At 44.8% G+C, this 27,764-nt stretch overlaps 2 protein-coding genes across 2 annotated transcripts in view; one reads left to right on the forward strand and one right to left on the reverse strand.

The window, feature by feature from the left end:
- Positions 1-344: 344 nt before the first annotated feature.
- On the reverse strand, positions 345-11,764 carry cep170ab (centrosomal protein 170Ab). Its single transcript, XM_073470435.1, has 18 exons — positions 11,660-11,764; positions 11,462-11,551; positions 10,242-10,320; positions 9,972-10,030; positions 9,389-9,551; positions 8,294-8,431; positions 7,684-8,134; positions 7,216-7,582; positions 6,982-7,110; positions 6,709-6,841; positions 4,860-6,332; positions 4,516-4,759; positions 4,226-4,334; positions 3,964-4,122; positions 3,443-3,531; positions 2,955-3,048; positions 710-761; positions 345-589 (listed from the first exon to the last, which is right to left on the reverse strand). The coding sequence occupies exons 1-18, from the start codon at positions 11,762-11,764 to the stop codon at positions 345-347; spliced, it is 4,179 nt and encodes a 1,392-aa protein (XP_073326536.1).
- Positions 11,765-18,109: 6,345 nt separating this feature from the next.
- Positions 18,110-27,764, forward strand: part of LOC140999946 (B-cell lymphoma/leukemia 11A-like) — a 34,437-nt gene continuing 24,782 nt past the window's right edge. The window contains exons 1-2 of the mRNA XM_073470543.1: positions 18,110-18,164; positions 21,207-21,599. Of these exons, the coding sequence (XP_073326644.1) occupies positions 18,110-18,164; positions 21,207-21,599 (448 nt within the window). The remainder of the gene's footprint in view (positions 18,165-21,206; positions 21,600-27,764) is intronic.

Here is a 27,764-nt window from a genome sequence, read left to right on the forward strand (position 1 = left end):
TCCTCTTATCTTTTACATATTGCAGGATAATGGATAATAGGAATGAGCCGCAACACAAAAACACAGATGGGTTATTATGTCATAGCTTCTTCATCAGCCCGCCAATTAATACTGTAATGTGTTTATTGTATATTTCACATCCCAAGAACTGCTATTTGGTAGCATTGGACTTTTAAAGTCCTATCACGAGTCAGTTTGACTGACAGCTAGGGCAGTCAGGCATCATTCTCCTCCCACTCTCCTCCTTTGTCTGAAACCAAATACTCTAAAACCTTCTAACCTCACAATGTCGATTCAGGATATGTCCAACATAAAGGATGCATTGAAATGATGCCCTTGGTGAATCAGTTGTAGGGTCTAGAGCTCTTTTGGTTGCCTTGGTCTTGCTCTGCAGGTCCACAGAATTCAGTGGTGAATCCGTCAGGCCTGGATGGAGGGAGTGTGCTGGGGGGAGCTCCAGCTCCAGGGTGCAACACCGACGCCCCCTGCTGAGTCCCAAGGTTCATCTTCTGGTCCGTCAAAGGGCTGGTTATGCCCAGAGTGGTCAGGGCATCCAGGGTACCGTCTGGGTCCACCATCATGTCGATAACTGATCATTAACAAACATTTAACATGAGTATTCTTGATGTTAACAAAGTTTCAAACAAAATAGTGAAAGTGATAGTTCACTAGAAACTACAGTATTCATCAAAAAGCATCACATCCATACCGAGCAGTTGTCTCTCCACTCTCTTCAGGTCTTGAAGGATGCTTGAAATCTCCTATTTACATAAATAACAGCATAAATAAAATAACATGACTCGTTGAGGATGTGATTAAGTGAGTGAAAGTTTGTACACTAAATAAATCAATTCAGTTCATCTCTTGGTTGCTGCAGGAATAAGTTTGGAGCCGTGCCGTGTACACTCAGTAATGCTTTATGAGCTCTGTGACTGTTTGGTGGGTAGACATATCTCTTCGGGGTTCACGCGAGGCCAGACTGGGTTAAATGCAGAATTTATGACCGCAATGAAGTTTTGTCGACTCGAACTTTTTGCACCCACAACAACAGCTTGTAAGTCTCTCTTCTACATCAAAACAATCATATTCGATGTGCTCTGCCATCCAAAAAGGGAATTTGCATGGCAATCTGAATGCTATGTGTAAGACTGAAGTATCTTTGATTTGATCCCCCAGACAGCTGTAATACTGTCAGCACTCACTATGATTACTCCAGTAAGTAATCAGAGATTGTGTGGCTACAGCTACAGAGACGTGAAGGGGTAAATTACTCACATCCTTTGAAAAGCTAATGGATTACAGGCAAATTATTTAATTACTGTAGCCATATCAAATTGCCTTTCAGTCACTGCCTTTTTGTACGTATTTATGCCAAATTAATGCCAAGAAGCAAACATTATGCTGATTAGACTCCCCTGAAATTCGTCTGTCTGATGACTGAATGTCTCAAATTCAACAAACACGATGCACTTCTTTACACAAATGTTTGTACAGATCTTCCAAACAAATTATAGTCAAATATATAGCAGCTATAAAGGTATGAAGACAGGCACATCCACACAGCCACACACTTATCCTGTTTTTTGTGACAATCTTGCAAAAGAGCTGCAAGCCATGGTTGCAACCACATGATCATTCAGGCATGACTTTAAAATGAACATATTTTGAAATAACACTCAAAGAGTCACTATATAGCTATGCTAGCACCTCTGTGAGGCTGTCCTAAAGCATTGGGCTGGATGAGTAAAGCCTGGGCTGGATCTAGGCACAGGCCTATGGCCTCCTTGCCACCAGGGGGCGCAGACAGTAAGGAAAGGAACATCAACTGTGTACATTAAATTATGTTCAGCATACATTTTACAATATTATAAAAGTATAAATATATAAAATCCCTGATCTAAAACTTTATTTAAATGTTTCAAAATTGTGTTATTCTTTTTTAAAAAACATACACAAAGTTAGCATTAATGTGCGGGAAAAAGTAGTTTAGTGGTTTCACCTCATCGAAAGTCAGGAGAAAGTATATGTACATACAGTATAAAATATCTATTTCTACACCACTGTCGTAAATACAAATCCCAGGTCTGTGATAGTTTGTCAGACGTAGTGTAGGTGCTAACTACAGACAAAACCCATTACATCATAACAATGTTATGTGTTGAAAACTTGTATGTTGAAGTAAACAAGTATGTAACGCTGTGATCCTACCCTCTCACTGAAGTTACATAGTGCAGAAACAAGTGATAGGAGGGCGGAGTGGCTGAGACAGAGACACCATTCACCCTGTTACAAGACACTGTAATAGGGTGAATGGTCAACATGATTTTGAAGCTGTTATTTTATGTTAAAGAAGTTACATAATGTTCATAATCAAAATCTGCATAAGCAAAGACACAAATTAAAATGATATGTATATAAATGAAATGTACAATGTAAGGCTACATTTTCCCATAAATACATGACTAACCAATTGTGAATGAATACAGAAATATAAGTATATACAGAGTATAGCCTATGCGATTGAGCTAAATGCTAACATTAGAATGCTAACACGCTCATGATGACAATGCTAGCACACTGATGTTTAACAGATATAACATTTGCCATGTTCTCCACATTAGTTTAGCGTGTTGGAGTGCCAATATTAGCTAAATGGCAAAAACACAAAGTACAGCTGAGGCTGAGGGGAACGTGATTAGTCCCAAAATTTTGGACAATGTGAAATTTGGTTGAGGGATCACCATAGTTCATTCTGAGGGAACATTAATGAACCTAATTGTATTGTAATCCATCCAGTAGTTGAGATATTTCAGTCTGGACAAAAGGTGCATCGACAGACATTGGCATCCCTACAGCCGTGCTGCTAGCGTGGCTATAAATATTACTGTCTCGTCTATTCACGAACCTTCAGCAGATAAAACAGACAAAGTGTGAGAATTGGACAGGCTCATCACCTTATTGGAGCTCTTGAGCAGTAAGGAGTCGTGCTCTGCCTGCAGTTTGTTCTCAATATCTTCCCATTTTCGTTCTTTATCCTTGAAGAGGATCCTGGAAGCCAAGATGATGCAAAAATAGATGAAAGATAATACATGAAAAAAATGTTTATTATACCTCTTGATAGATTAGTTGACGTTTAAAAAAAGGGATTTCATTCCCGCATTGTCTGTAGATTGTAGGAAGGAAAAGAGGCCTTTGAGTTGTCATCCTGCGTGTGATAATGAGTAAGATATGTAGCTGGTTGTCAGAGTAAGCCTTTGTGATGTGCCAACGCTGGTTGGCCTAGTTCTGACATAAAACACTGCAGCCTATAACATGTTCCTGCTTTGAAAAATATCTATCCTGCATCTGGCATTTTCTCAGTATTATATTAACACCAAATTACAATAGCAGCACATTCCTCCATGGACCACCTTGCTGTTTGGTTATGTATCACAGTGCTCACCTGATTTTGCAGGTTGTTTTGTCGACAGACTGACGTATCCTGGTGGAGAGTTGAGTCACAGATGCTAGTAGTAAACTGTCCAGCACCGCCTGACAGGTGATGAATAGACACACATCAAAATTACTTTTATTTAACAGTGTCATACAATGAATGCAGGTGGGGGAATTGTACAGAGTAACTACAGAAGCTAACACAACTTTACCAATGCCGTTGCTAAATTTAGCCTAATTACAACCTTGCTATTTATGCATTTACAGATTTATTCATTTACAAAAATAGTCTTATCTGCTCAGCAGCTGTAGGACCAATTGGAAGCACAGTTTGTCTGTTCAGGGCTGAATGTAATTGGCATGTGGGGAGCTCCCTCTAGTGGCATACTTATAGTACAGGCTGACATGATGATCTTATGCCACACAGCTGTTCAGCAAATTTGCTAAACCGGAAGGACTCTGGAATAGTCCTATAGTGTGCAGAATGCCAGTACATTTTGAGTTCTGCTAAATATTTAAACATAGACTCACATCATCTCTATTCCACGTCTGTCGGCGGATGGACCGGGAGCTCTGCCCACCGGAGCCTCGGGGTCGGAGCTCCACAGACCGCCCATTGGTTCCCATAATGTTGCTGTTGTCTGTAGGACCACCTACATCCAGGCTGTCATCAAATACACGCTCCTCCAACTAAAACAGAATTAGAATGCATACAAAAGAAATCAGATCCTACTTTCAATTCTTCGAAATGTAGCTTTTGTAAATTTAGTAGAATTTGATAATGTTTGACTACCAGAGCTCCAGGATCAGTGGCCGCAGGGCTGACTGAGTCGATCTCTCCTGCCACGTCATGGATTTCTCTGGCGAGCATGGCTAGGTCTTTGGCTAGGTCTTGGCTTATCCTGATGACACAAATATGAAATCACGAATATGAAATCTCCATGAAAAGCACTGCACACCCCAAAACAAAATGAAGAAATGTTATAACAGCACAGATCTGAGCACAAGAGGCCTGTTTGAACATTTGCTATCATGACTCATCACTGCTCTCAAACAGCACTGGAGCACCTCTCACCTACGTACCTGGCTATTTCCTCGCTGTGCGCAGTCCAGTCTCTCATGTACTCGTCCTGTTCCCTGGAGTGCTGCTTTAGGGGAGTCAGGCCTGTGGGACTAGGAGATGCTGGGGCTGAACCTCCTAGCTGAGCTACCCGAGTGGAAGGGAACGGCCGTGTGTGGCTCTGTTTGGATATGTGGCGGTTTGAGCCGTACTCGTCTTCTGATGTCGAAGCGTACTCCACAGGCACGCGGCGCCACCGAGAGCCAGCTAATAATAGGAATGAAATGAAGTTATGTTTAAAAATAATACTGCTTCCATTTCAAAGGACATGAAAGGAATTGTTTTCTATTTAAAAAAAACTACTTACATGCAGGTGTGACATGTCCATAGGCAGAGGTGTTTTTATTCTTGTCCGGCAGCTTGGAGGCGCTGTTAGCCCTCGCTCTGGGTCCAGACACGGCAGTGACATTAGACCCTCTCAGTCCTTGTCTGGTGGCATAATCACCCGCAGCACTCCGAGCCCCCACACCTCTATTCCTCGTCACAGTGGCCTCTGAGTCACTCTGGGCTGACGGGGAACCCACCCTTGGCCTCCTTGGCTGTGCCAGAGCCTCTATCCTGGACATTCCCCTTCTTGCCATCCCTGTCCTGGATGTGGAACTCGTGGTGGAGGCCTCAGAGGCTACTGACATCCGGTCAAGATCAGCAGGTTCAGTGTCTGATGAGTCCCCAAGTCGGGCTCGCCTCAGCAGGGAAGCCCTGGTGGGCCTGGGCTTGGGAACATTGGCAGCTTTATTGGCTGCAGAAGAGGCCGGGGCCTGAGTGACTTTAGCCCGACTTGACTTGGTGCTAGCCCCCACTGTTGTGCTCCCAGTCTGGGCTCTGGCATGTGAGCTTCTAGATTCCTGTGTAGAAGTGGGCTGGGAGTCGGAGAGGAGTGAGTTGGTGTTGACGTCATCGTCAGTGAGGTCCAAGGAAGTCCAGGGGCGGTTGGGCTGTGGGTTAGGACCAGATGCCCTAGTCTTGACCCTCCTGTCCTGGTATTCTCGGGCCCCAGAGATGCTTTTGCTGGATGAGCACACTATGGTTCTTTCCTTCTGCTGTGCGGCAAGAGTCCGGCGTTTCTGAACTACTTTTCTCGCTCCATCAGCCTGGCTTATTGTGCTGGTCGTGTCCACGTCTGACTCTGGTGACATGGAGCCTTCAATGGACTGACTTGGTGGATCACCTTGGTCTGACACAGTCGTCTCCAGAAAGGCTGCCACAGCCTCTGAGTCTTTCTGAATTATGCCGCTGTCAATGCCAGTCTCCTTACTTTTGCTGTGTGTCAGCCCATCGATACGAGGTATGAGCTCAATGGGCACGTTGGCGCTTGGTTTCTCCACAGTAAAACTCTCCTGCCTCAACAATGGTTTCCCACTACTTTCCCTAGCCTTCTCCTCTTCCTTTTTCCTCCTCCGTGACTCCTCCATTCTTTTCTCCCCACTGGTCAGTGGACGAGGCGGGAGCTTGGCTAACACACCTGACCTGTCTGATCTACCGCCACCACTGCCTTGCGACTTGGCTGGTGAAGAGCGACTGGGGCTACCGCCATGACTGCCTACGCCGCCAGTGCCGTGAGCAGGCCGATTCTTTCCCCTAGCCGTCTTCTCCTCCTGGTTCTCCTTCTCCTGCAGCTCTGTGTCCTGTTTCTCTCCCATATCTGCACGCAGGCCTGAGCCTGGGGTCCTTCTTCCAAGGACGAGCTCCTCGCCAGGCAGCTGGGGCAAAGTTCTTCTCTTACGCTCGGTGTAGCCAGACGAGGCAAAAGATGCTGAGTGGCTGGACTCACTTATTTCAGCTTAAAGGAGAGAAAAATGTTTTATTAGTTAGGTGGGTACTTGGATAAATGTGTATTACGAATCAATGGTGATGCTTGTAGAAGTGATGCATCAGTACATGTGGAGTTACACTTTAAATTAGCAATATCCTTATCCATATCATTGCAATATTTACCTGAATCCTGAGAGAAGAATACTTTGACGAGACATTATGCATCACAAGTTTTCAATAATTAGGCCACGTTTCCCACCTACTGATAAATTTTACTAATGATGTTTGGTGGAAGGTTCATCTCTTGAAATTCAAGAAACTTCAATCAATCTAGACCATGAACTTCAAATGAGCTGACCAATCAAAATCTTTGTGTCTATGCTGTTCAGATGAGATTTAAATACCTCTGTCTTCTGTGACCATGATGTGACTCTCCCCTCCTGATCCCTCAGGGTCCGTCCTAATGTGACTTGCAGCCAGAGTAGCCCACTGTGACACCCAGCGAGGACCACCCACCACCAGCTCCTCAGGCAGAACCTGGACCAAGAATGATACAAGACATAAATTATAGCATCCAAACAGAGTAGCAATAGCTTTGTAATTCAAATTCATTCATTTCAGTTTACAGATAACGGACAAGTTTTTCATGTGATTTTAAAATCTTTCAGCTTGTGCACCTCTGTCTCTATGCGTCCAGGCTTTCCTCTGTCCACAGTGCCAGACCTCTGGGAGGTGAGCCTCTCTCTTTGGTCAGCAGCCCGCAACCTGGACACACACACAGCCTCCTGCTCATCCACACCAAACACCTGCAACATACACACATGCAAAAGTGAACAAGCGTACACTTACATGAAAAGGATCATGATGACGACTTTCAACTAAATCTAAATGAAGGGGCTTCACTTTACTACCTTGTCAATCATTTTCCTAGCCTCTTCCTCTTCATGATCTCCATTCTCCAGTTCAATGGTATACGTCCCTCTGTCACTATAATCATCCCCATGGTGATAGCACTCATCACGGCCACTCTGCTGATGTGGTGCCGAGCCACGTCGCCTCTCCACAAATCCACCTACCACTTTGGAAGTCGAAGACTTGCGACGACGAGCGGGGCTGTCCTCCTCTGCAAAGAGCCCCTCTGGTACGTTAGCCCGACCCTCTCTGATCTTCATCCCTGGACCGCCCCAAAGCCCCCACGAGCGCTCCTCCATTGCTGCAGCCCTGCGCTGGTCTCCAAGTGCGTTCTCTGAGTCGCTCTGTGTACCGTCTTCATGTTTACTGTCTGTCATGGGAGGCGGATAGCAGCAGTAATGAGTGTAAGCAAGCAAGTAATACACACATCTTAGAATAAATACAGACACAAATACCTGCACACACACTCACCTTTGAGACTCTTCAGCTGTACAGGCACATCACTCTTCACACTTTCCCCGTCCTCCTCTGCAACTGTGTCTTTCAGAGCCAGCGGCAGCTCATTCTGAGCAAGCCAGTCGGCAACTTTGACCTCTGCAGCCACCATGGCTGTCTGAAGTGGACTCAGCTCCTCCCCGGCAGCCCTTTTAGGACGAGGCCTGGTCTCTGGTCCCACCTTCGCCACCCGATCTTTGACAGTCACTTTGCCTGTCGCCCCAGGGTCAAACTCAATGGTGAAGGAGGCGTGGCCGTGGGCGGACTCTGCAGCAGAAGACGCACCACCCTCTTGTTCCCGTGAGGGGGCTTCACCACCCGCGTTACCTGCTGAGGGAGTGTCCTTGGTCGGGATCTCAAAGTAGCTAGGCTCCTGATTGGTTTGCGGGGCAGACTTTGGGACCTCAGTACTTTTCTTGGTTTCTGTAAATGTAAGGGAGGTTGTAATATATTTACCCAGACTGAACATATTTAAAGCTGTTAATAGCCAAGTTACCAAAATAGAGAAATTTCAAATAACACCATCCGCATTTTGTCACATAAAGTTGTGTTTTTTTTTGGTTTTTTTTAGCATTTTAATACCCGTTTCAGCTTTTTCCCGCCTCCGATCTGTGCTCTTTTCCTCAGGCCTCCCAGCTTGATGCTCGGCAGGGTCTCCATCTCCCCACCAGGCAGGCTGGCCGTAGAGGGGTGTGCCTCTGTGCAACAGCGCTACGTCCCCTGGCAAAAATAACCCATAAGTTAGCCTCACATGTGAATCCTTATGGAAGTCCAGTTAGGCCATTAGGCCCCTGCAGTTAGTATCATGCTGTCACAAGTTATGACTACGACTTGACAAGCACAGTAATAAACACCATAAAAAAGCCCTCATGTTTGCTTACATCTACATTATACTGTGTTATAACATGTATTAAACAATTTATCAAGTGTTTATATGTATTGCTTCTAAATGCTGAATGGATGGGTGACAAGAAGTACAAAATAAGCTGTGCCCTTGTTGTTTGTTAGTTATTTAGTTGTCCCCTTAGTACAAACAGACTACTTGTTGACTGCATAAAATGAAAATTGTAATTAATTATAATTTCAGATTTCCGAAATTAGGTTTTCTGTGGTTGGTTACCAAACACAACAACACTCAAAGTTTCAGTTTATAAAGATACAAAACAGAGAAAAAATCCTCAAATTGTAAAGCAAGAGCCAGCAAACTGTTGGCAGTTAGGATTGACAAATCACTTAAAATCGTTTAAGATTAATGAGAAAACATTAGCATGCCTCACAGCACTAAAATACTTTTGAACCTATCTAACCATCAATATGCCATCCTACGACTCCTGTACATAAGTTAAAGTGACATCTGAAGACCGCGAAGAATGTGTCATTGGTAACACTTTATAATAACTATAATTACTATACATTGTAAATGTACAGTTAATTAAACTTTAGTTAATAGTTATTTCACTGTTAACAGCTTTGTAAACCATTTATTAAGCATTTGTTTATTGAAAAGTTTGCATAATAAATGATTTATAATGCATTTCATTGTTTGTTAACAGTAAAATAACTACAAACTACAGTGTAATTAACTAAAAAATCACCATTTATCTATATTGATTATTATAGTGTCACCATTAAACTGATAAACTCATGTAGTGTAACCAGTACCGAGCGCTGTGTCACCTGACATCTTGTCCTCCGCCCTGCTGGTCTCGGGGGGCCTGGCGGCGGCCCCCTCGCTCGCAGGTGCTGCCGCTGCCTCGGAGAGTTTCATCTCAGACTTGGATGACTCCACCTCTGGAAGTCTCTTCTGGTTCAGCTGAAGCTGGCTGCTGAACTTCTCATGCTGACAGACAAGCAAGGAGTGTTTAAAGAGACCGATAATCTGAGAAAACATTCAAGTCTCACACATTATGCGTAACTCCAGACTATACATGTTGTTTTTCAGCCACAGCAGATAATTGAAGAGACATTAATGCTGAATTTTCATCGTCCTCATTAAGATGAAATCCTCTCCTTCCTACAACTACCTGGGCAGTTTGCTGTGATGAAACAGCAGATTCATCAGTCTTGAAAAATAAGTATTTTGCCCGGTTCAGCAGAATTTATGGCTCTCTTTGAAAACAAAAAAAAATCCACATCTCAGGGTTTTTATACGCACTGATGAAAAACACCAAAACTCCTGCATGTACTGTTTTGGGCAGACATATTTACGCTGCCCATTAACACAACACACTGGCTGCTGGTTTCTCATGACATGTCTAACCTTGAGGGCCTCCTCCGGAATATGCAGCTCTCCTCGGACCACGGTGAACAGGTTGGTATGTGAGGCAGGTTAAGGTAAAAGACGATGAGCTCTTTGCAGGGGTGGGAAACATGCACTGATAGCCTCATCTATAATGCAGCAGGCGGAGTGCAGTGAGCATTCACAGCTATTCAGGAACAGATAAAGTTACACTGTCGCCCGTGTCCACACTGACCTTGTGCTGGGTGTTGTTGGCTTTCACAGATAGACAAGACCATATTCAAAGGATATCATATCCAAACCTCAGTTTGTCGTCGATCTTCAGTGTGACATAGATTTGCTCCTGTATCCTGACATCATTGACAAACGTCTGCAAAAAAGAGGGAGTGGGATTAAGAACAACAGGTTAATATTAACACCTGGTACTGAAAAAAACCGAAAACCAACAATATGGACTGATGTTTTCACCAAATTAAAGCATAATTCTTTTGTTTTTACACTGCTTTTTGGCATGAGTCTTGTCTTATTGTACCTATGGAGAGGTTAAGTGTATTTGATTATGTTAAAGGTGCAACATGTAAGAACTGGCAACCTCTTGATTACGTGCTGCAAACCAAATGGGGGGCGGCATAACCCCTGAGCAACTGCTAACTGCTGCGAACTGTAGCTGCCATTAGCAGTTAGCCCTGCAGCTAGCAATCCGGACTGGGGGCTCAGAGTGGTATTACAAGAAAGGACAGACTGGAAAATAATTATTAGTTGCAACACTAATCCATGGGTACATTTTATGTGTGTTTTAGCCTTTGGTCCACACTCAAGTTGTGTTTTAGGTAACTGAAAAAGGACCTCTGTGAAAACTCCCTCCAGGGTGAAGATGTTTAGAAATTCTGTTTTCAGTGTTGACATCTGGATGGGCCGAAAACCACCTCAATCCTACATGTTTTAAAGGTGAAATATGTAAAAATTTCAGTTTAAAACATTCATAATGTTACTAAAACTGGCAACAGAACATGTAAAAATAACAGCTTTAATGTTATGTCAGCATTACCCACTGGGACCCCATCGCACCAGGCCTGAAAACCTCCTTCGTGCAGTCCAAAGTTCCTGTGCTAGCAGTGTAAACACCAACACTTCCCTGGTGCTCCGAGCTCCCAGTCAGGCCAGAGTCAGCTAAGGACCACTGGCTGGACAGCTAACTGAGCTAACAAGCTAATGGCAGCAGCTGTTCCGAGTCACTCTGGTGACACGCTGCCCCCTGTTTGTTTGGAGCATGAATTTGACAGGTGGCCAATTCTTACATATTGCACCTTTGAACTCAGATTTAAGGAGAGCACAGAGTAACTTTCCCATAATGTGATAACTAACTCTGCACATGCATCCATCAGCACGATAAAACATCTAAGAAAAGTGACAGTAAACAAAACTTTTGGTGTCATATCAGAGGTTGCGTCTTTTCTGAGCAGTAAGTAGACAAAGCAGTCACAGGACAGTAGATCAATATAAAAACTCACCCCGTTCAGGCTGCCCAGGTCCTTGACTTTATGCTCATCTGCATTCGGCTCATAGTTGATGACGGCGTGCTGTTTGTCCACACTGCGGGACTAAATCACACAAAATCCAGTCAATCACTGTAATCCAGGCTAATCTCAGCGCTTCAGATAATAATCCAGCGGCCGCATGAAGAGCGACGGCTGAGAGCGTGTGTCTACCTGCAGCATGAGCTCGCAGTCGTCCCTCCCCACGAAGATCATCTCCCTGGGGAGACGGTGACGCGTCCCCCCGCCGCTCACAAGGAACCAGGAAGTCAGACTCATCTCTGCCTCGGGAGCTCACCTTTGACCCTTAACGCATCCTGCTGGAAACAGGCACAGTGTCAGATCCATCCATCTATTTATGTTGGAGTCCTTTCATGAGTCACGCTTTGATGAATAAAGAGAAGTCCTCGGAGGGCTAACAGGCGTGGATGAGCCGTGCTGCTTCACGCAATTACGGCGAGAACATTACTTAAACATCTGTGTGTGTCCTACGCACAGTGGCTATTTCAAGTAGCACCCGAGGACACTGACATGCTTATCTCCCCATATCTCTCCAACATGAAAGAGGAATCCACTAACAGTTTACAGGCACCCTTTAAGCTCCTAGATTGAATCGCTCTGCCCCTTCACCAAACAGAGCGCCACACCACTGAAAAACAGAGGAGGAAATAGATATTGGGAGGAAGTGAGGATGACTTGGTTGAGTTAATTACGAGACAGACATCCAAAGATTATACACGTGAGGACATCTTATTACATTAGATGCTCTGCAGAAAGTCAGAGAGAGCAACCACAGGCCAGAAACAGGCAGGAGGGCGGAGAGGATAAAGAGAACAGTAATGTTTTTCCTTGTTAACTCACTCCTCTGCTCCCCATGATGCTCTCATATGATTCCCAGTCTTCCCCTGCACATGAGAACAGCACAACAGCTCTTTTCAGTGAGACAATCAGCAGCCGGTCCTCACTCTGCAGGAGCATCATGAGCACACAGGCCCTGCTGCTGACTCACGCTCTCCAACGAGCCATAGGTGAATTAGCGGGGTTTAATTACGCATACTTTGTCATATCCTGCCCTGTTTATGCATCAACCCCATCCCAATGGGACCTGACAGCCTCAGCCCCCTCCCTCCGCGCGCCCCCACCCCTCTCTCCATCTCCATCTCCCCATGGACGAATAGACGGGTTAACCCTTTCACTGGCCTGGCTTCACACTGGCCCAGATTTGCCTGTTTTTAGACGCTTGACCACACACGGCTCCGGATATAAATCTCTGCAAACGACAGCGCATCAAGTGCAGAGCGGAGGCAGGGGAGGCGATGGGCCAGTCGGCCAATGACAGAGCCTTGAAAATTAGCCCAGTTAGGCCATGCCTCGGTCCGGCGTTCATCATGGAGTCGTTTAATTATGACACCAGGCGACAGATGAATTTCGCTTATGATAACCTACTGTCACACAAAGACCGCGCACACGATGGTATAAATACATGTATATCTACAGTATATCTGCTACAGTGTGGATGTTTATTAGCGCCTTGTCATCTGGAGCGTTTGGATGCTGGTCGTTCAGGATGTCCCTCCTCATTTACGCACGCTCTTTCACCCAAATATAGCCCAATTCAGACACATCAACCACAACACTTTTCACGTGTTGTTGTAAATCAGGTTACAGAGGCTGTCCGCTAATGAGCAGCCAAGGCTCTCCCGTTATGGACGACACAGTGCTACGGGTTTGTCGCACAAACACACAGCGATGCTCATTTCACCGCCTTCATCCTCAGCGCGGGGGAAGCAGCCCGACACAGCAGGGAGCGTCGGCCCGTCGTACAGACAAACACACACGGGAACGTACATGTCACTCACCAGGTGCTCTGCGGACGATCAGCATCCGATATGTGGAGGATTATGAGCGGAGCCGCTGCTCCTGCAAGCCCGCTGCCCAGCCCTGCTCCTCTGACATCACTGCGTCTTCACCTCGCGGTGGCGCTGTGGGCTGACGGAGGGAGAGCGCACCAGGTTATGTAATAGTGAAGTGACAGCGAACCCTGAGTGGGTCACGTTAGAGGTGTCGGACCATGATACAGGCAATACAGGCCTGGTCTAAATAAGATATATATAATAGTAAGCGTGTTAAGTAGGTTATGGGGGAATAATAATAATATCAAATATTATTATTATTTTTTAATGTCAAATATTATGATTTCTTTTAGGTTTTGTAATAGGACATTTGAGTTTCAGCATTATTAGTATTTTATAATTAAATTGTACTTTACACGAGGACTTACAGACTGCAGCTTTTACACACCTTAAGATCGACAGGTGCGTAGGAGAAGACTGAGGGCCCACTTTTCCTGACTTTACACTTGGACAAAATAATTCTGTGTAATTCTGAAGCCTTTAAAGGTGCATTTTTTTTTATGTCTGAACAATGCCTTTGTTTTCACGACTGAATAAACTGAATGAACAAACTGACCTTAAAGGACGACACAGTTTCATGTTGTTTTACTTTGTTTAGGATGGCGGACCCTGCCACCTTTCTAGCTTCAAACAGTGTTCTGGGACCTTATTTTCCTCTGAGAACAGCTTGTTTATTCAGTTATGGAAAAAATACATATTTATGAGTTTGTATTATTACCTCATTAGTATATGAATGTCTTCTCCAAAACTACATAGTGCCCCTTTAAAACTTTTTTAATAGCCCAGCTCAGTGGCAACATCGGCCACCTTGATTTATACAAACAACAAATAGGGGGCAGCATATTACCAAAATAACTGCCAACTGCTGCCAACTGTTTTTATCTATACATCCTACATGAGTGTAGCTATTGTTAGCTCAGTTAGCTGTGCAGTTAGCCAGACTACCAGGGGAGTGTGAGTGTTTACACTGCTAGCACAGGAGCTTCGGACACGCTGGGAGAAAGAGGTTTTCAGGCCTTCAGTAGATATCTCTTCAACACTATACAGACATCTTTTGCATAACATCAATACTATTATTTCTTCACATTCTGTTGATTTTTGAATGTTCTGAACAAAAATTTCTTACATCTCGCACCTTTAAGTATTTTAAGGGAATGTACATACGTTTGATGTAAAGGGTTTTTTGTCATGTTGATTGAATGTGAATAAATTAAATAACTACATGAGTGATTTTTTTCTACAGGAGGCAGAATAACCTCTTTGAAATGCATGACTTTTATGTTAAAACACATTATATTTATGTACAAGTTCACCTTAACTGTATATGCTGTAGTCGATTAAACTAAGGTTTATGTAAAAATCTGCATTAATTTAATGTAATCAGGTCCAAGTTATTTAATTTATTCACATTGACTCAATGTGATAGAAAACAATGTTTTTAATTTGAGCCTTTACACTGAACTTGTGTTATATAATTAGATAGGAAATGTATGCAGTGCTTTTGAAACACTAAAACTCAACGATCAATGAATAATTATTTGTTTAAGTGTATTATCATAATTGCATCATGATTTGCAGTCATCATTTGAACACTAGATGGCGCCAAAGTATTGCGCTGCAATGTAGGAGAGCACTGCAGTTGTTGAGCCTGATCAATTATGAGGCATTCATGGCACCAAAAACAAACAAAAAAATATTAAAAATTCACAATAAAAAATGAAATGTCATCAAAACAAACTAAACCATAAGTATATATATATATATATATATATATATAGAACACCAGCACTTAGAAAAATCAGTTCTAGGTATTTTTCTCACCAATCTGACACCTGGATTATGTGAATTATCTCTCCTGGTTGCTGTTTATGGCCCAAATCTGTTTAAGAGGAAGCTTTATAGTCTACACATGTGAATAATTCGGCGCAGACTCAATCTGTCATAACATTATTATTAATGCATTCGCTACATGAAATCCAACAGATATTAAAAAGAAAAAAAATCCCGTTGTTTATATCATTTTAATATTTAAATTCTGTCATTTTAACATAAGGGGGCCCAGGTGAGTTAGAGAGCTGTGCTTTAGATTTCCTTCATCTGCTCTCCGACATTCATTATTTTAGCTGGAGAAACCTTTGAGGTTCCATTACGCAGCAATTAATTATCCTATCGTTTAAAGCGCAGCCACACTCCATTGATGCATTAATCCTCATTAATCCTTCAGCTCATTTTTCTTGCGCTTTTATGTTTATCATAAACATTATGCTTTGTAGGCTTCAGCCAACAACATTAACAAACAATGCGGGAGAACTGCAGCCGAGTGTCAAAATTGTTCCATTTTGTCACAATGAGTTTATTTATTTTGGCTCCCAAATAACAAATGTCTAATTATCTGTCTGGTTGCTTGTGATTGTAGCTTAATCCAGACGCCTTCACTGCCCGTGCTTCTGTACAGTAAAGGCTATAACATCGCAATAAAACTATAAAATAGTTACTCAATAGAGCAATAATCAGTCGGATATCCTATAGGCCTACTGTATATTCTGTCTTTACACCAATACTGTAACAGATACTTCAGTGCTGTGTGTTTTGTAAAACCGTATGTGTGTCTGTGTGACTCTGAATGTGAATTTAGGGCTTTTATTTTGTTATCATACGTGCTTAGCCTGTTGTACTGTGTGAAGAAATGTTTGTGCTTATCTGTCAGATAGACAGCCTGTCAGACGAAGACATTAAGATAAGATGAGAACACGAACCTCTGATTCATTTACAGACTCAGACTCAGGTGCATTGTCCACTCAGGTAATGAGATCATATTAAATCACACTGTTTTGTGGCCTATAAATCAAAAGACACTGGATTCTACACTAAGGCTAAAAAATGTTTGGTATAGTTTTAGTCCTTTATTAGTAGTCCGACATGCCCACACCCGGATCATTAAATATGACATTAATATTAATTTGATCTAATCTCATTCTGGTGCATTTAGGTCACCTGGGTTAACACTTGTACTGTGGTTCCCTCTCCACAAGAACTAAAGTAAGTAGATCCACTTTTTTGGAGCTTATTCTTTTATTTCAGATTTTTTTTGGCACAGTGCAAAACTTCAGAATGAAATACAATCATGTAGCCTCCATCTTGGTGTACATATTTGCCATCTTGGCCTTAATTTTCCACGTGCTCTTTACAATTCCTGTCATTACAGTAATCAGTACAGGACCTGTTGTCAGTGTACTTCTTACAGACAGGCTACTTTAAAAATGTATTCCGATACAGTTACTAATTTACTGTTAGGAAATGTTAGTAACGTAATCCAGCTATCGCAATATTAAAGTAATGTAACGTGATTACTCTCCGTTACTTTTGGATTACCTCTACACCAAACAGATGCACGTAAAGACGAGAGAAAATAAATATATAGGCTATAGGAAGTTTTTTATTTCATCTTAATGACAAGTGTGTATTCTGCTGTTGTCATGTGTGCGCATGTGCACGAGTACAGAGTATCATTATTTTAAAATTGTAATCCCGTTACTAATCCCCATATTTACTGTTACTGCTACAGTGACCCCTTCCTTGTATCCTAATTATGTAATCCCGTTACATGTTTCCCGTTACTCCCCAAGCTTGCTTACAGGCCACGTTATCAAGCGCTTATTACAAATCATAGTATTCATTGTGAGAGTACTCATTACTCTAGAGCTGCCACGATGAATCGATTAGTCGATTGGCTGCCAACTAGAGTATTTTAATACAAAGTAGTAAATCGATCAGTCGGCCCGGGAAACTTTCAGTATGTCCACTCTGCAGCCCACATGGAGACACACAGGGGAAACCTCATGAGCAGTTCTTCCTCCTCGGCCCCTGACAGAAAGCTTGAACTTCCCAAGTGAAACAAAATAAACACCGTCTTCACAATAAACTGTAAGTTGAGGTAGAAACTGTTATGATAGAATAAAGGCACTTTATTTCATCGCAGTGTTAAAAATACAACCTCCAGTCGACACCGCACATTTACATAATCACTGCATATTCAAATCAGCCTGAAAATAAACTCCAATAAATATGAATGGAGCAGTAAAGCTGGGTTTATCCTCCACCTCATCCCCGCTACATGACGCTCCTCGCCTCATGCGCTTTCCTCCACTTCCTTGGATAACTCAGGTCTCTCTCTCTCTCTCTCTCTCTCTCTCTCTCTCTCTCTCTCTCTTGGCCCAGCCCCCTCGGTGCCCTCTGTCCATTGGTGTCTTCGGGGTCTCTCCCTCTCTCCTCTCCCCCCCTCCCCGCTCCCTTCCATAGGTAGTCCATAATGAGTGTCCATTGGTTTTTATTATGGCTTGTCCCCCTCCCACTGGCCGGTTTCGCCCTGCCCATGTTTTGTATGTCTCAGTCCGTCCATCTCCTGACGTTCAAGTTCGCAGGAACGTCACGTCCGCACTTGAACTTGCAGCTCAGGGGGGCTCCGTCGTACCCCCATCACTCTCTCTTTGCGAAAAAGTCATGAAGAGGTCCGCACAGCCCGCAGCGCGCTACGCCTCACCTTCTGTATGATCCGCAGCTCGTTTTTTTTTTTTTTTTTACCTCCTTCCTTTTTTTTTCTTTTTCCTATTTGGATGTCAGACGCATCAATGAAGATATTTCATTTGGAGTCTACCTTGTAGGAACGGATTTCCCAATGTGAACTCAGCTGAAGAGCCGCCACTGAACCAACATGTCTCGCCGCAAGCAAGGCAAACCCCAGCACTTGAGCAAACGGGAGTTTTCGCGTAAGTGGAAAGATGAATCGCATTTTGAGTCAGTTCAGCTGCTTGTGTCTCTCAGCGAGCCACTTCTTGTGTCCAAGCCGTGTAGGGCAACTTCCTTGGGGAATTCGGATAGGTAGGGATAACGCGGCCGCGTACGGAGCCGCCGCTGTCCTGAGTGAAACGACAAAAAGCGAACATATCATCCAAGACTGCTGCTCGTTGTGTGTTAATTGATTCCAGGATGCTGTTTGGTGGAAGTTTTGAAACAACGTGACAGAAAGCTTCAACTTGTGCTGGCTAACGTGTTGTATAACGCAGCCTTCAAGGTTTCTTTCGCCATTAAAGGGCATGCATGGGCTTTATGGCCAGAGACCTTTGGCTACATGACGGCAGCCCGGGCAGACTACCGCTGCTGCCGCCGCCGCTGCCTGATAAGTTTTCAGGTGTAGCGCGCAAAGCTTCTCCACTACAACCCCTCACACTCTTGTGTTTTTTGTCGGTAGGATGTATTTACAGAGGGGCTTGAGCTGGTTTGGACACGGGGAAGTGGTGTTTACATCCACACTTGTCCACAGCGCAGAGACCTCGTGTGCGTTCCCGAGGAGGAGCACGGTCTCTGTGGCACACATTCCTCCCAGCCAGTTTTTAAACACACTTATTATCAGAGAGATATTTGTCGTGTACAGGCTGCGTGTTTTATGCGAATCCACGGGAAACTCCGTGCGCGATACTGTTTTTACAACTGTGGTCCACGGGAAACTCCGTGCGCGATACTGTTTTTACAACTGTTCGAGAGGAAACCAGGAAAGTCGTTTTACGCGCGTGTGTGTGATAAAAATGCGGGGCATTGATTGCAGATTGCACGATATGATTTCCGCTCCGTGCAGATACGTTCATGCTCGGCAGGAGAATTATTTCCCATGCAGCGTCCGTCTGATAACAGCAGGAACTGCGTTATCAATACACCCTCACGCACGTCAGCGAGCGCGGAGACGTCTCCAAACGCCACATAGATTCTTGTAATTGAAGTTCAAAGCGGCGATTATAGGAGCCAGTGTTTTTCTTTTGTCCATAACTATTTTTGTGGTAAATGTGTCTCTGCGTGCTGTTTCCAGTCGGCCTGAAAGCAATTACGCTCTCGCAACATGTATGCCTTCATTTGTCGGGTAATTGTCAAAAGGTTTGTCAGTGGGGGGCGCACTACGATTGTGGTCCCGTAGCCGCTTATGAACTTGAACTTGATCCACTTTATCCCTGTGCTGCTTGACCAAGCGCACGCACAGGATCGTTTCTGCAGAAATAAGTGATTTTGTGTGTTATGTTGCTTGTGAGGCTCGTGTGTGGTTTGTAAAGGAGGAGAAATATTCAAAGAGAATGCAGACATAAGTTGCTGTAAAGGCCCGTTTGCATTGAACAATTTACAAATATATACATGAATAAAACTACAACAGAGAGACAGAGGTTTCATTTAGCCTATATAACGTCTATTTTTGGATCTGACCCACATCCTTTGAGTTCAGCTACATTTAGTTTGACGTGATAATGATGCTTTAATATATTCCTACTATTAATTTGAACAATAAAATACCACACACCCTGCAACATTTAGTTTTGGGGCCGAAAATAAGTTAACATGTAAGAAAGGTATGCGTCATTACATATTTATGCAGCCCCAGAGGAGGTTTACCTACATGCTCCATACATTATCTTAAAGGTGCACTATGAGATCTTCACTGGCTATTTTTTTATGCCTAAACAAACTAAATAAACAAACGCTCTTTGTTTTCATGACTGAATAAACAAACTGGCCTTAAAGGACAACACAGTTTCATACTGTTTTACTTTGTTTATGATGGCGGACCCTGCCACCTTTCTAGCTTCAAACAGTGTTCTGGGACCTTATTTTCCTCTGAGAACAACTTGTTTATTCAGTTAAAGAAAACAATAAATATTTCTGAGTTCGTAATATTGTAAATATTAAAATTCTGAGTTTGAATGTCTTCTCCAAAACTACATGGTGCGCCTTCAAAATCTCCTCTTTGACTTTTTTCAGTGATTGTGTTGGTTTTAACAGGGAGTCATAATAGTCCACAACAGTAAAAGAGGAGGCCTGATGATTTCCCTGATAGTGAAACAGACCGGCTGCTGTAGCCCGGTGGGAAACTCTGACCTAAACCACTTTAAATTCTGGCGCAGTCAGATGTCTGAAAAAAAAGGATTATATTTTAGTTTTCAAAGTTATTCACATCACTCTTGCGTGGCATCAAAATGAGATTATTTGGTTTGAAGAAAATCTTTCCACCTAACCCAGCCTCACACACCTCGCCTATGTCCATGGCATAAGCTGGTTAAGATAAGCTCCAGCAAAATAGGGAGTGAATTCCCTCATCTTTAATGCAGTCGAACATACAGGTAACAGGGCCTATCTTGCATAGTCCCTCACCACCTTCTCGTCTGACCCGACACGGAATTAAAGGTTGAACCGGCGGCAAGAATTCATCACATCTTATCTCAACATCCCAGTCGGGGCGCCCAATGTCGTTTACCGTGTGGCTAGATTACTTCTTTTAAAATGCTCTCTCTCTCTCTTCTCTCTCTCTCTCTCTCTCTCTCTCTCTCTTCTCTCTCCCTCTCTGTCGGTACTTCAGGGACCTACTCCACATCCAACCCCTCAATGTCTAACCTTGGTTCACGAGATCCCAGCACTTTTAACGAAATGGGGTCCAATCATCTTGAACTCAAATTAGAATCTATTTTTTGATTCTCAGAGGTGTTAGGTTCATTAAAAAAGCGAGATTGGCAGCACAATAAAGAGGGTCAAGCAACTTAATCGTTTGGCTGCTGCCTGCAAGCTGAACGTGTCAGTCCTTATCGAAGCAGTCTGTGTGCTCCTTCTTTCTTCCTTTTCTAAAAATACTTTATACACATTTTACAACCTGACCTTATTCCTACAGATGTCTGCATACATTGCAGCAGTGTGAGCCTCTCCTGACACATTTGTTTACCAGCTCCACCTGTCACTACACTATAACTCACAGTCCTCTCTCTTGTCTCCCCGTCCAGCTGAGCCGCTGTCAGGTGTTTTACCAGAAGAAGACTCTCAGGACTCCCCCAGGCTGGGAGTGGCTCAGGGTGAGCCCCTAAAAGGGGACCCGGACCTGCTGACCTGCGGCCAGTGCCACTCCCGCTTCCCCCTGGCTGACATCCTGCTGTTCATTGAACACAAACGGAGGCAGTGCCACGGGAGCCTCTGTACGGACAAACCCCTGGACAGGCCGCCGTCCTCCCCGCTCGCCTCGCCCCTCTCCACGTCCTCCTCGCACTCGCGGACCCACCATCAGCACCCGCGGAGGGTGTACCACCCTGTGGAGGTGGCCATTCAGGTGTCGCCCCAGGATGAGGATTGTTTATCTGCGCCCTTGCGAGGAATAATCCCCAAGCAGGAGAATATCACAGGTAAACACAGGGGGAGCTTAAAATGGCTGCCACGCACAAGTAAATAAATGAGCAGGAAAGAGAAAAAAGTGGGAGGAGAGTCTTTAAGGCCTAAAGGTGTGCAGGGGGTCACGCTATGCTGAGGTTCGTAGAGAGTTGATTTCAAAAAGGGACAAACGCTGTCTCAGATTTTCTCCCTTCTGCTTCTGGTAATAGGGACGCATCCAATCTGCATAACGTGTGAAATATCTGCCGCTGCATTTAGGAGCTGTGAATCTCCCTCAGCTGAGCCACGAACCCACATGAAGCCGAGCCGTCCTGAAAACGGTTGTGAGAAAAGGAAACATTTGCAGATAGTGAAAAAGACACACACGGAGACAGACAAAGAAACTCATTATGAAAGAAAGAAAGAGAGAGAAAGCGAGAGAGAGAGGGGGAGAGATGGATTTCTTCTGGTTTGTTGCTGCATCACAGATGTGCTCAGATCCTGTGGCCTCCACATTCTCTCTCATGTGGTGGTGAGAGATGTATCTCTATCCCTCCCTGGCTTATTACGCTGCCATATCTCTCCTTCCCTCAAATATGCGCCTGCGAAGGCTCACTCTCATGCTAAAATTAAAAAGAGATAGAGAAGAATGTAATTACGCTCGACTGTCAAGGAAGAAGCGTTTATTTGAGGAAGCCTACAGCCACTAATTGTCAGTGTTTTCCTTGATTTGAGTAATTAAGAACTTCTTACGGCGGCTGGTTTGTTGTTTGTCCACCGGGGCTAAATGAGACTGGAGTCGCTGTGCAAACAAGCGTGGCTCCCTCATGACTGCATCTACAGAGGGGTTTGATTCTGACCAGCCTATTCGAATGTTTATTCATTTCCTTTAACAGTTCCGATAGCGTGTGCCAGATTGGGCTGATTGTCGGAGCAGTTGTGATTTAATTTGAAGCCAATTCAGGCTAAACGCGCGGAGAGCAGTACTCAATAATGTGCACCGCTGTACTGTGTTAGTGAGCGTTGCAGCTCTGCAGATGTCATTGTAAAGGGACCACTGTTATCTGCTGCTAGCTCGTCGGCGCAGTGTCACACAGAATGACCACCACTGTTCATTAGTGTGCAGTTTGTTAAACATCTGCCACACACACACACACACACACACACAAGCACACGCATCCTCCCACACACACACCCACGCGCACATCCAACATGCCTCTTGGCCTTGTCAGCTGTTCGAACATGCTTTTCTTTGCTCATTTAGATCATCATGCAGCGGAGTTCACATGATATCATAAGGTCACTCGGAGCTTTATTTATCGGCCTTATGTGTCTTGGCATTGTATAACAGTCAGGCTCTAATCTGGTTTTTATGTGGAGAGAGGTCGCGGCTGGTTGTGACACCTCATCTGACGGTGTTATAACCCTCTGATAACATCTCACTTGTGAATAAGTGTGTGAGGTCGAGATTACAGATAAAGAAAAGCAAAAACAGATTATTGGGTAGAACAGAAGAGGCAGCCACTGTGCAGGATACACCACACATCAGTCACATGTGCATGAAAGCCCCCCTTCTCCTCCACCTCTGTTTTCTGTGCCCAAGATTGATGGATCCAGACTGGCAGTGCCAGCGCGCCACCCCGTACCCCATATGCTAGCTGCCATGTTCTCTCACCCTGCTCTGTTAGAGGCTGACACTGAGATGAGGCATCTCAATACATACTGTCCTCACACGCTGCATCTCTGCTGTGCCGGCATGTCCAGTTTATTCCCGGGGACAGTGTCTTATATGTTACACCCTTAAAGAACACCATGCTGCACCGCATACACTCGAATGAATGCGACCCCGCCACTCCCCTCCCTCCTCATGAAATGTCAGTCAGCGCAGATTGATTTCTGTGTGGACAGCAGCTCGTACAGACAGGAGTTCGGGCTGTAGGTTTAGGAAAGAAGCTGCTGGATTCAAGGAGACCCAGGATGGTTGAACTTGGAGGGGGGTGGGGGGACGGTGGGGGCAATTGTCTGTAATACACCCAGAGCTGGAGATGAGGCTGTGCCTCTCGGCCTCCGTCTTTGGGACAGCTGAGGCCGTCTGGGAGTCTCACGGCTGCAGCTGGGGCTGGGGTCTGCAGTCTGGAGCTCTGGGCCGTTAGGAGAGGGCAGAGCAGCCTGCGTGCCATCATTTGCATGATAAACAATTTAAGATATGCATAGGGACACCGGAGCTTGTCTCCAGATTATGGATGGCCCAGAAAAAGAGCAGATGACGGTTTCTCACACAAACTAAGTGTAAAACTGTATTCTGCCATTAAGCAGACATACAGTTTTTATTTACACTCATTGTTCCAGCGACTAAATGTGGTTGTAATCAGGGCAATAAATGATTGTTTGGTCTTCCTACTTTGTGTAATTGGAGCAAGATGCTTTTCATTGTTATGATTTAGGACACACAGCCACACTATAGGCTCTGTCATGTCCTATATACCATAATTAGTATTTTTCCTCTCTACATTTTATGAGTGTTGTACCACATTCTGCTACATTACCGTGTCCTGTATTTATCCATCCCAGCATTAGCACCGGAGTAGCCCATGTGTGTTAATGAGGCCATTGTAGCCGCTCAAATCAACCACCATCCCACACTCCTGCCTCTATTGTAACCTGGACTCTGAATCGATACTGAGTTAATTATGGCAGCCACCTTTCGCCCCTTTTTCTTTATGAGGAGGAAAACATTCTAACGACGGGAGCCGTATTTCTCCTTACACCTCTCTGTGGCTGTAGCACGTCATCCCGCAGCAGCTTGCCCGTCCTGTTTGTCCCTGTGTGTTGTGGAGACAAAGGTATTTAGCAGGCTCCGTATTGGCACCGTGCCACCTTTCTCCAAACCACCAGACCCCCGCCCACCCCCTTCATAAGCACACACGTATGCACACTGGGTATCTGAACTGGGGGGCTGGGCAGTGCATGGAGTGTGCGTGTGTGTGTGTGTGTGTGTGTGTGGCGTTGGTGGGGGGGGGGCTCCTTCCTTGGTAGTAATATCTCTTTCCTGTGGCCAGTGTGTTAGTGCGCGCATATGGGTCGCTTGCAAGCGCACATGTGGCGCGCGCCTTTGTTTCGGTGATCACTTTAATTGATAGTGAAAAGGCACAGATGCATGCTATTGTAATTATTGGACACCAGCTAATATTTTCACCATAAGCACTCCATTGTCTGCAGGAACTGACTCTAATTTGATCCTACAGTCGCTCTGGGCTCCGATAAAATCGCTCCTATTTTTGGATGTGGGCTCCACTAAGTTTTAATGAAGGTGAACAGGAATGGTTTTTAGGATGAATTTTTCATAGAGGACATTTTTGTATTCCGAAGCCAAGCTCTAAACACCCACAAATGTTGTCGGCGGAGATTCGTCAGCCTTTGTTGTTGGATTGAGTGTTAGTGGCTCTGGCTGCGTTCAAGTGCTGAAGTCTAGTGGATGTTTACATCTCCAGCGTGGATGCGGTGTTAAACTAATGTATGTGCATATGTGTGCACGTGAGTGTGGTTTGGAGCACTTTAAACTGTTTATAGCTTTTCCGCATATGTGTGTGTGAGAGAAGGAGTGTGTGTGTGTGTGTATGTGTGTGTCAGGCTGTTTGTTAAAGCTTTACTACTCTGGGCGTGCAGGCTGAACATGAAAGGGTCTTTGACTTGGCAAGCTTCGCCTGAGGACACCCCTCTGTGGACCATGCCAGGCCAGACTTGGCACACAGCGCAGGGCCTGAGGGACGGGCTGGGCCCTAAATGTGTGTGTGTGTGTGTGTGTAAAAGTGTAAAAGTGTAAAAGAGGGAGGTAGAGGAGGTGTATCTGTGTGTTAAAGCAACGTTTTGTGGGTTTAGGAAGCAGGACTTATGGTGAGGTGGCTGCTATGTGTGTGACTGACAGCAGGAGTGTGTGTGTGTGTGTGTGTGTGTGTGTGTTCAAGTTTAGATTTGTGTGTGGGTGTGTGTGTGTATGTGCTGTCCTCAGGGCTGCTGGCTTGGGCTTCCTGTGTCTCTGTTTGTCTTCTAACAGCCCCGGTACCACAGCCTCAGGCCATTCAGGTGGAGGCTAGTTCAAGTATGCACACACACACACGGACACACACACACAGATGCACACACACATGTAAAGAGAGGCTCACACAAATGCATGCACCCACCCATTTACCCTCCCACAAATGTACACAGACACACACCTGTTTTATGAACACAACAATGCCTCCCCCTCCTGCCTTTACACACACATACACACACACACACACACACTGACACACATATGTACAGTGTAAACCCCCTCCTGTGAACCTGTGTTTTGTCTGTAATAAATGTGTTGTGGAAGAGGGCGCCGTGATGTGTTGTGAGTCGACGAGATCTGTCAGAAACATATGATTCTTATTTCAGCACCCTCTCCCTCTTTCTCTCTCTCTCTCCTTTCCCTTTCTCTATGTCTCTCTATCTCTTTTACTCCCTCTCTCGCTCGTACTCTCTCTCCACGCATCGCTCCAGTAGTTTGTCTCGAGGGACTGGAAACTCTAAGTTTTGGCTACATTAGTGTGTCTGCACCTCTTAAAGGCTTCCAACATCCACTCTCGAACTCATTCTCACTCTCACTGATTTTGGCTGCAGAGCAAGCCAGAAGACACACACAAATACACACACACACACCCACACACATTTGCTGCCTCTTTCTATCCCCTCTACCTACTGTCAAACGCAGCTATACGACAGAAACAACCTTGTTTGTCCACAGCCGCGTCACGCCGGATGAAAAAGTATCCTCAGAAATAAGCGTGTCCTGCCTCTGTCCTGTCAATAGCGTGGCAGGCAGTCGTATCACAGGGTCAGGGGTCATCTGACAGCGTCAGGGCCTGTCACGCCAGCCGCCGGCTTCACCACCTGCAGGTTAATGACTTTATTTTTAGACAGAACAGAAACAGAGAAGAAAAAGTGTCTTTGATACAGCTGCCGCTCGAGCAAAAAGGACAGAGGTGGTATTTTAGGAAGTGGTTTGAGAACGGAGGTTATTTTAATTTTTTCTTAAAAATGAACCTTTTTCCTGCAAGTCCTCATGTAGGTCACTGATTGAAACTGAGCCAGATTTTCTTATTTTGCGTCTTGGAGAGTCTTGATTGCGTTATCACATCCCGTATCACTACTCGGTGTGTCAGCTCAATCCAGGAGCTCTTCCTATTGTGACTGCAGCGTTTAAGGCTTTGGTGCTGACGGACCATTGCTTTGTCTTTCTCACACACACGGTGATAATGAGGCCATGGGAGAGCCACAACCAAGAGAACGTCATGTTAGTCTGAACCCACTGATCCTGGTCACTATCTGTCTTCCACCACTATCTGCCCCTCTGCAGGTCCCAGCCCTGGGCTTGGCCTGTCAGAATGTGCATGTCAATGGGCGTGTGCGAGTCTATTTGTACCTTTTGTATGTGGCTGGGTGGTCGTCTACAGCTGAGTCTCGCCAGCCTTATCTCAAGCGGAGAGATACAGGACGGAGAGGGGCCCTGTGTCTGACGTTGCACTTGTGAAAACTCACAGTCCTCTGTTTGTGTGTGCAGGGTGTGTGTGTGTGTGTGTGAGAGAACATGTCTGCTGCTGCACTTTTTCATAAATGTATACTAATAGGTTGCTGTATTCCTCGGAGGGCTCTGTGTTCAAAAGCTCATTCCCCCCTAATAGCTCAAGTTAACTGTACATTTGATCTTAGATTCAAATCCCACGTCTTTTAAACGATGATCAGAAGATAGGGCTCTCATTCATTTTTAAGAGAGTGTTAATTTGGTTATTAGAATCACTTTAGGCGATAATACAGAGCTACTGGTGCGCTGTAGATTGCACAAAAGCATGCAGGCACGAGTTGGCACGGCTGTCGGACGCCACACACCGCCATCATTTATGCAAGGATGCATGCACACACACACATACTTACACCTCCATCCCCCACGCCAAACTGACCCCCAGCCCTCATCGCACGCAGACACACACGCATACGCACACTCATGAATGCACACTCCTGTCCCAGGCACCCTTTACTTTTGCAGGCTGAATCTCACTGATAACATGCTGGCGCCCTCATTTAAATTTGAAGCGCTTCTTTAATCTTCAAAGGCCTGATTGCTTTATGAATATGCATGGACTGAGCTGACTCTCAGTTCATTACCTTGTTGTAAA

This window comes from Pagrus major, chromosome 1, assembly GCF_040436345.1.
Source record: "Pagrus major chromosome 1, Pma_NU_1.0".
NCBI lineage: Eukaryota > Metazoa > Chordata > Actinopteri > Spariformes > Sparidae > Pagrus > Pagrus major.

Bases quoted from the DNA above. Each gene is read 5' to 3' on its own strand.
- cep170ab (XM_073470435.1), bottom strand. From the start codon at position 11,764: ATGAGTCTGACTTCCTGGTTCCTTGTGAGCGGCGGGGGGACGCGTCAC. The intron at 9,552-9,971 runs GTTAGACATGTC...CTTGTCTGTCAG, and splicing joins TTCCGGAGGAGGCCCTCAAG to CATGAGAAGTTCAGCAGCCA. The intron at 762-2,954 runs GTGATGAGCCTG...TTATGTAAATAG, and splicing joins TGCTCAAGAGCTCCAATAAG to GAGATTTCAAGCATCCTTCA.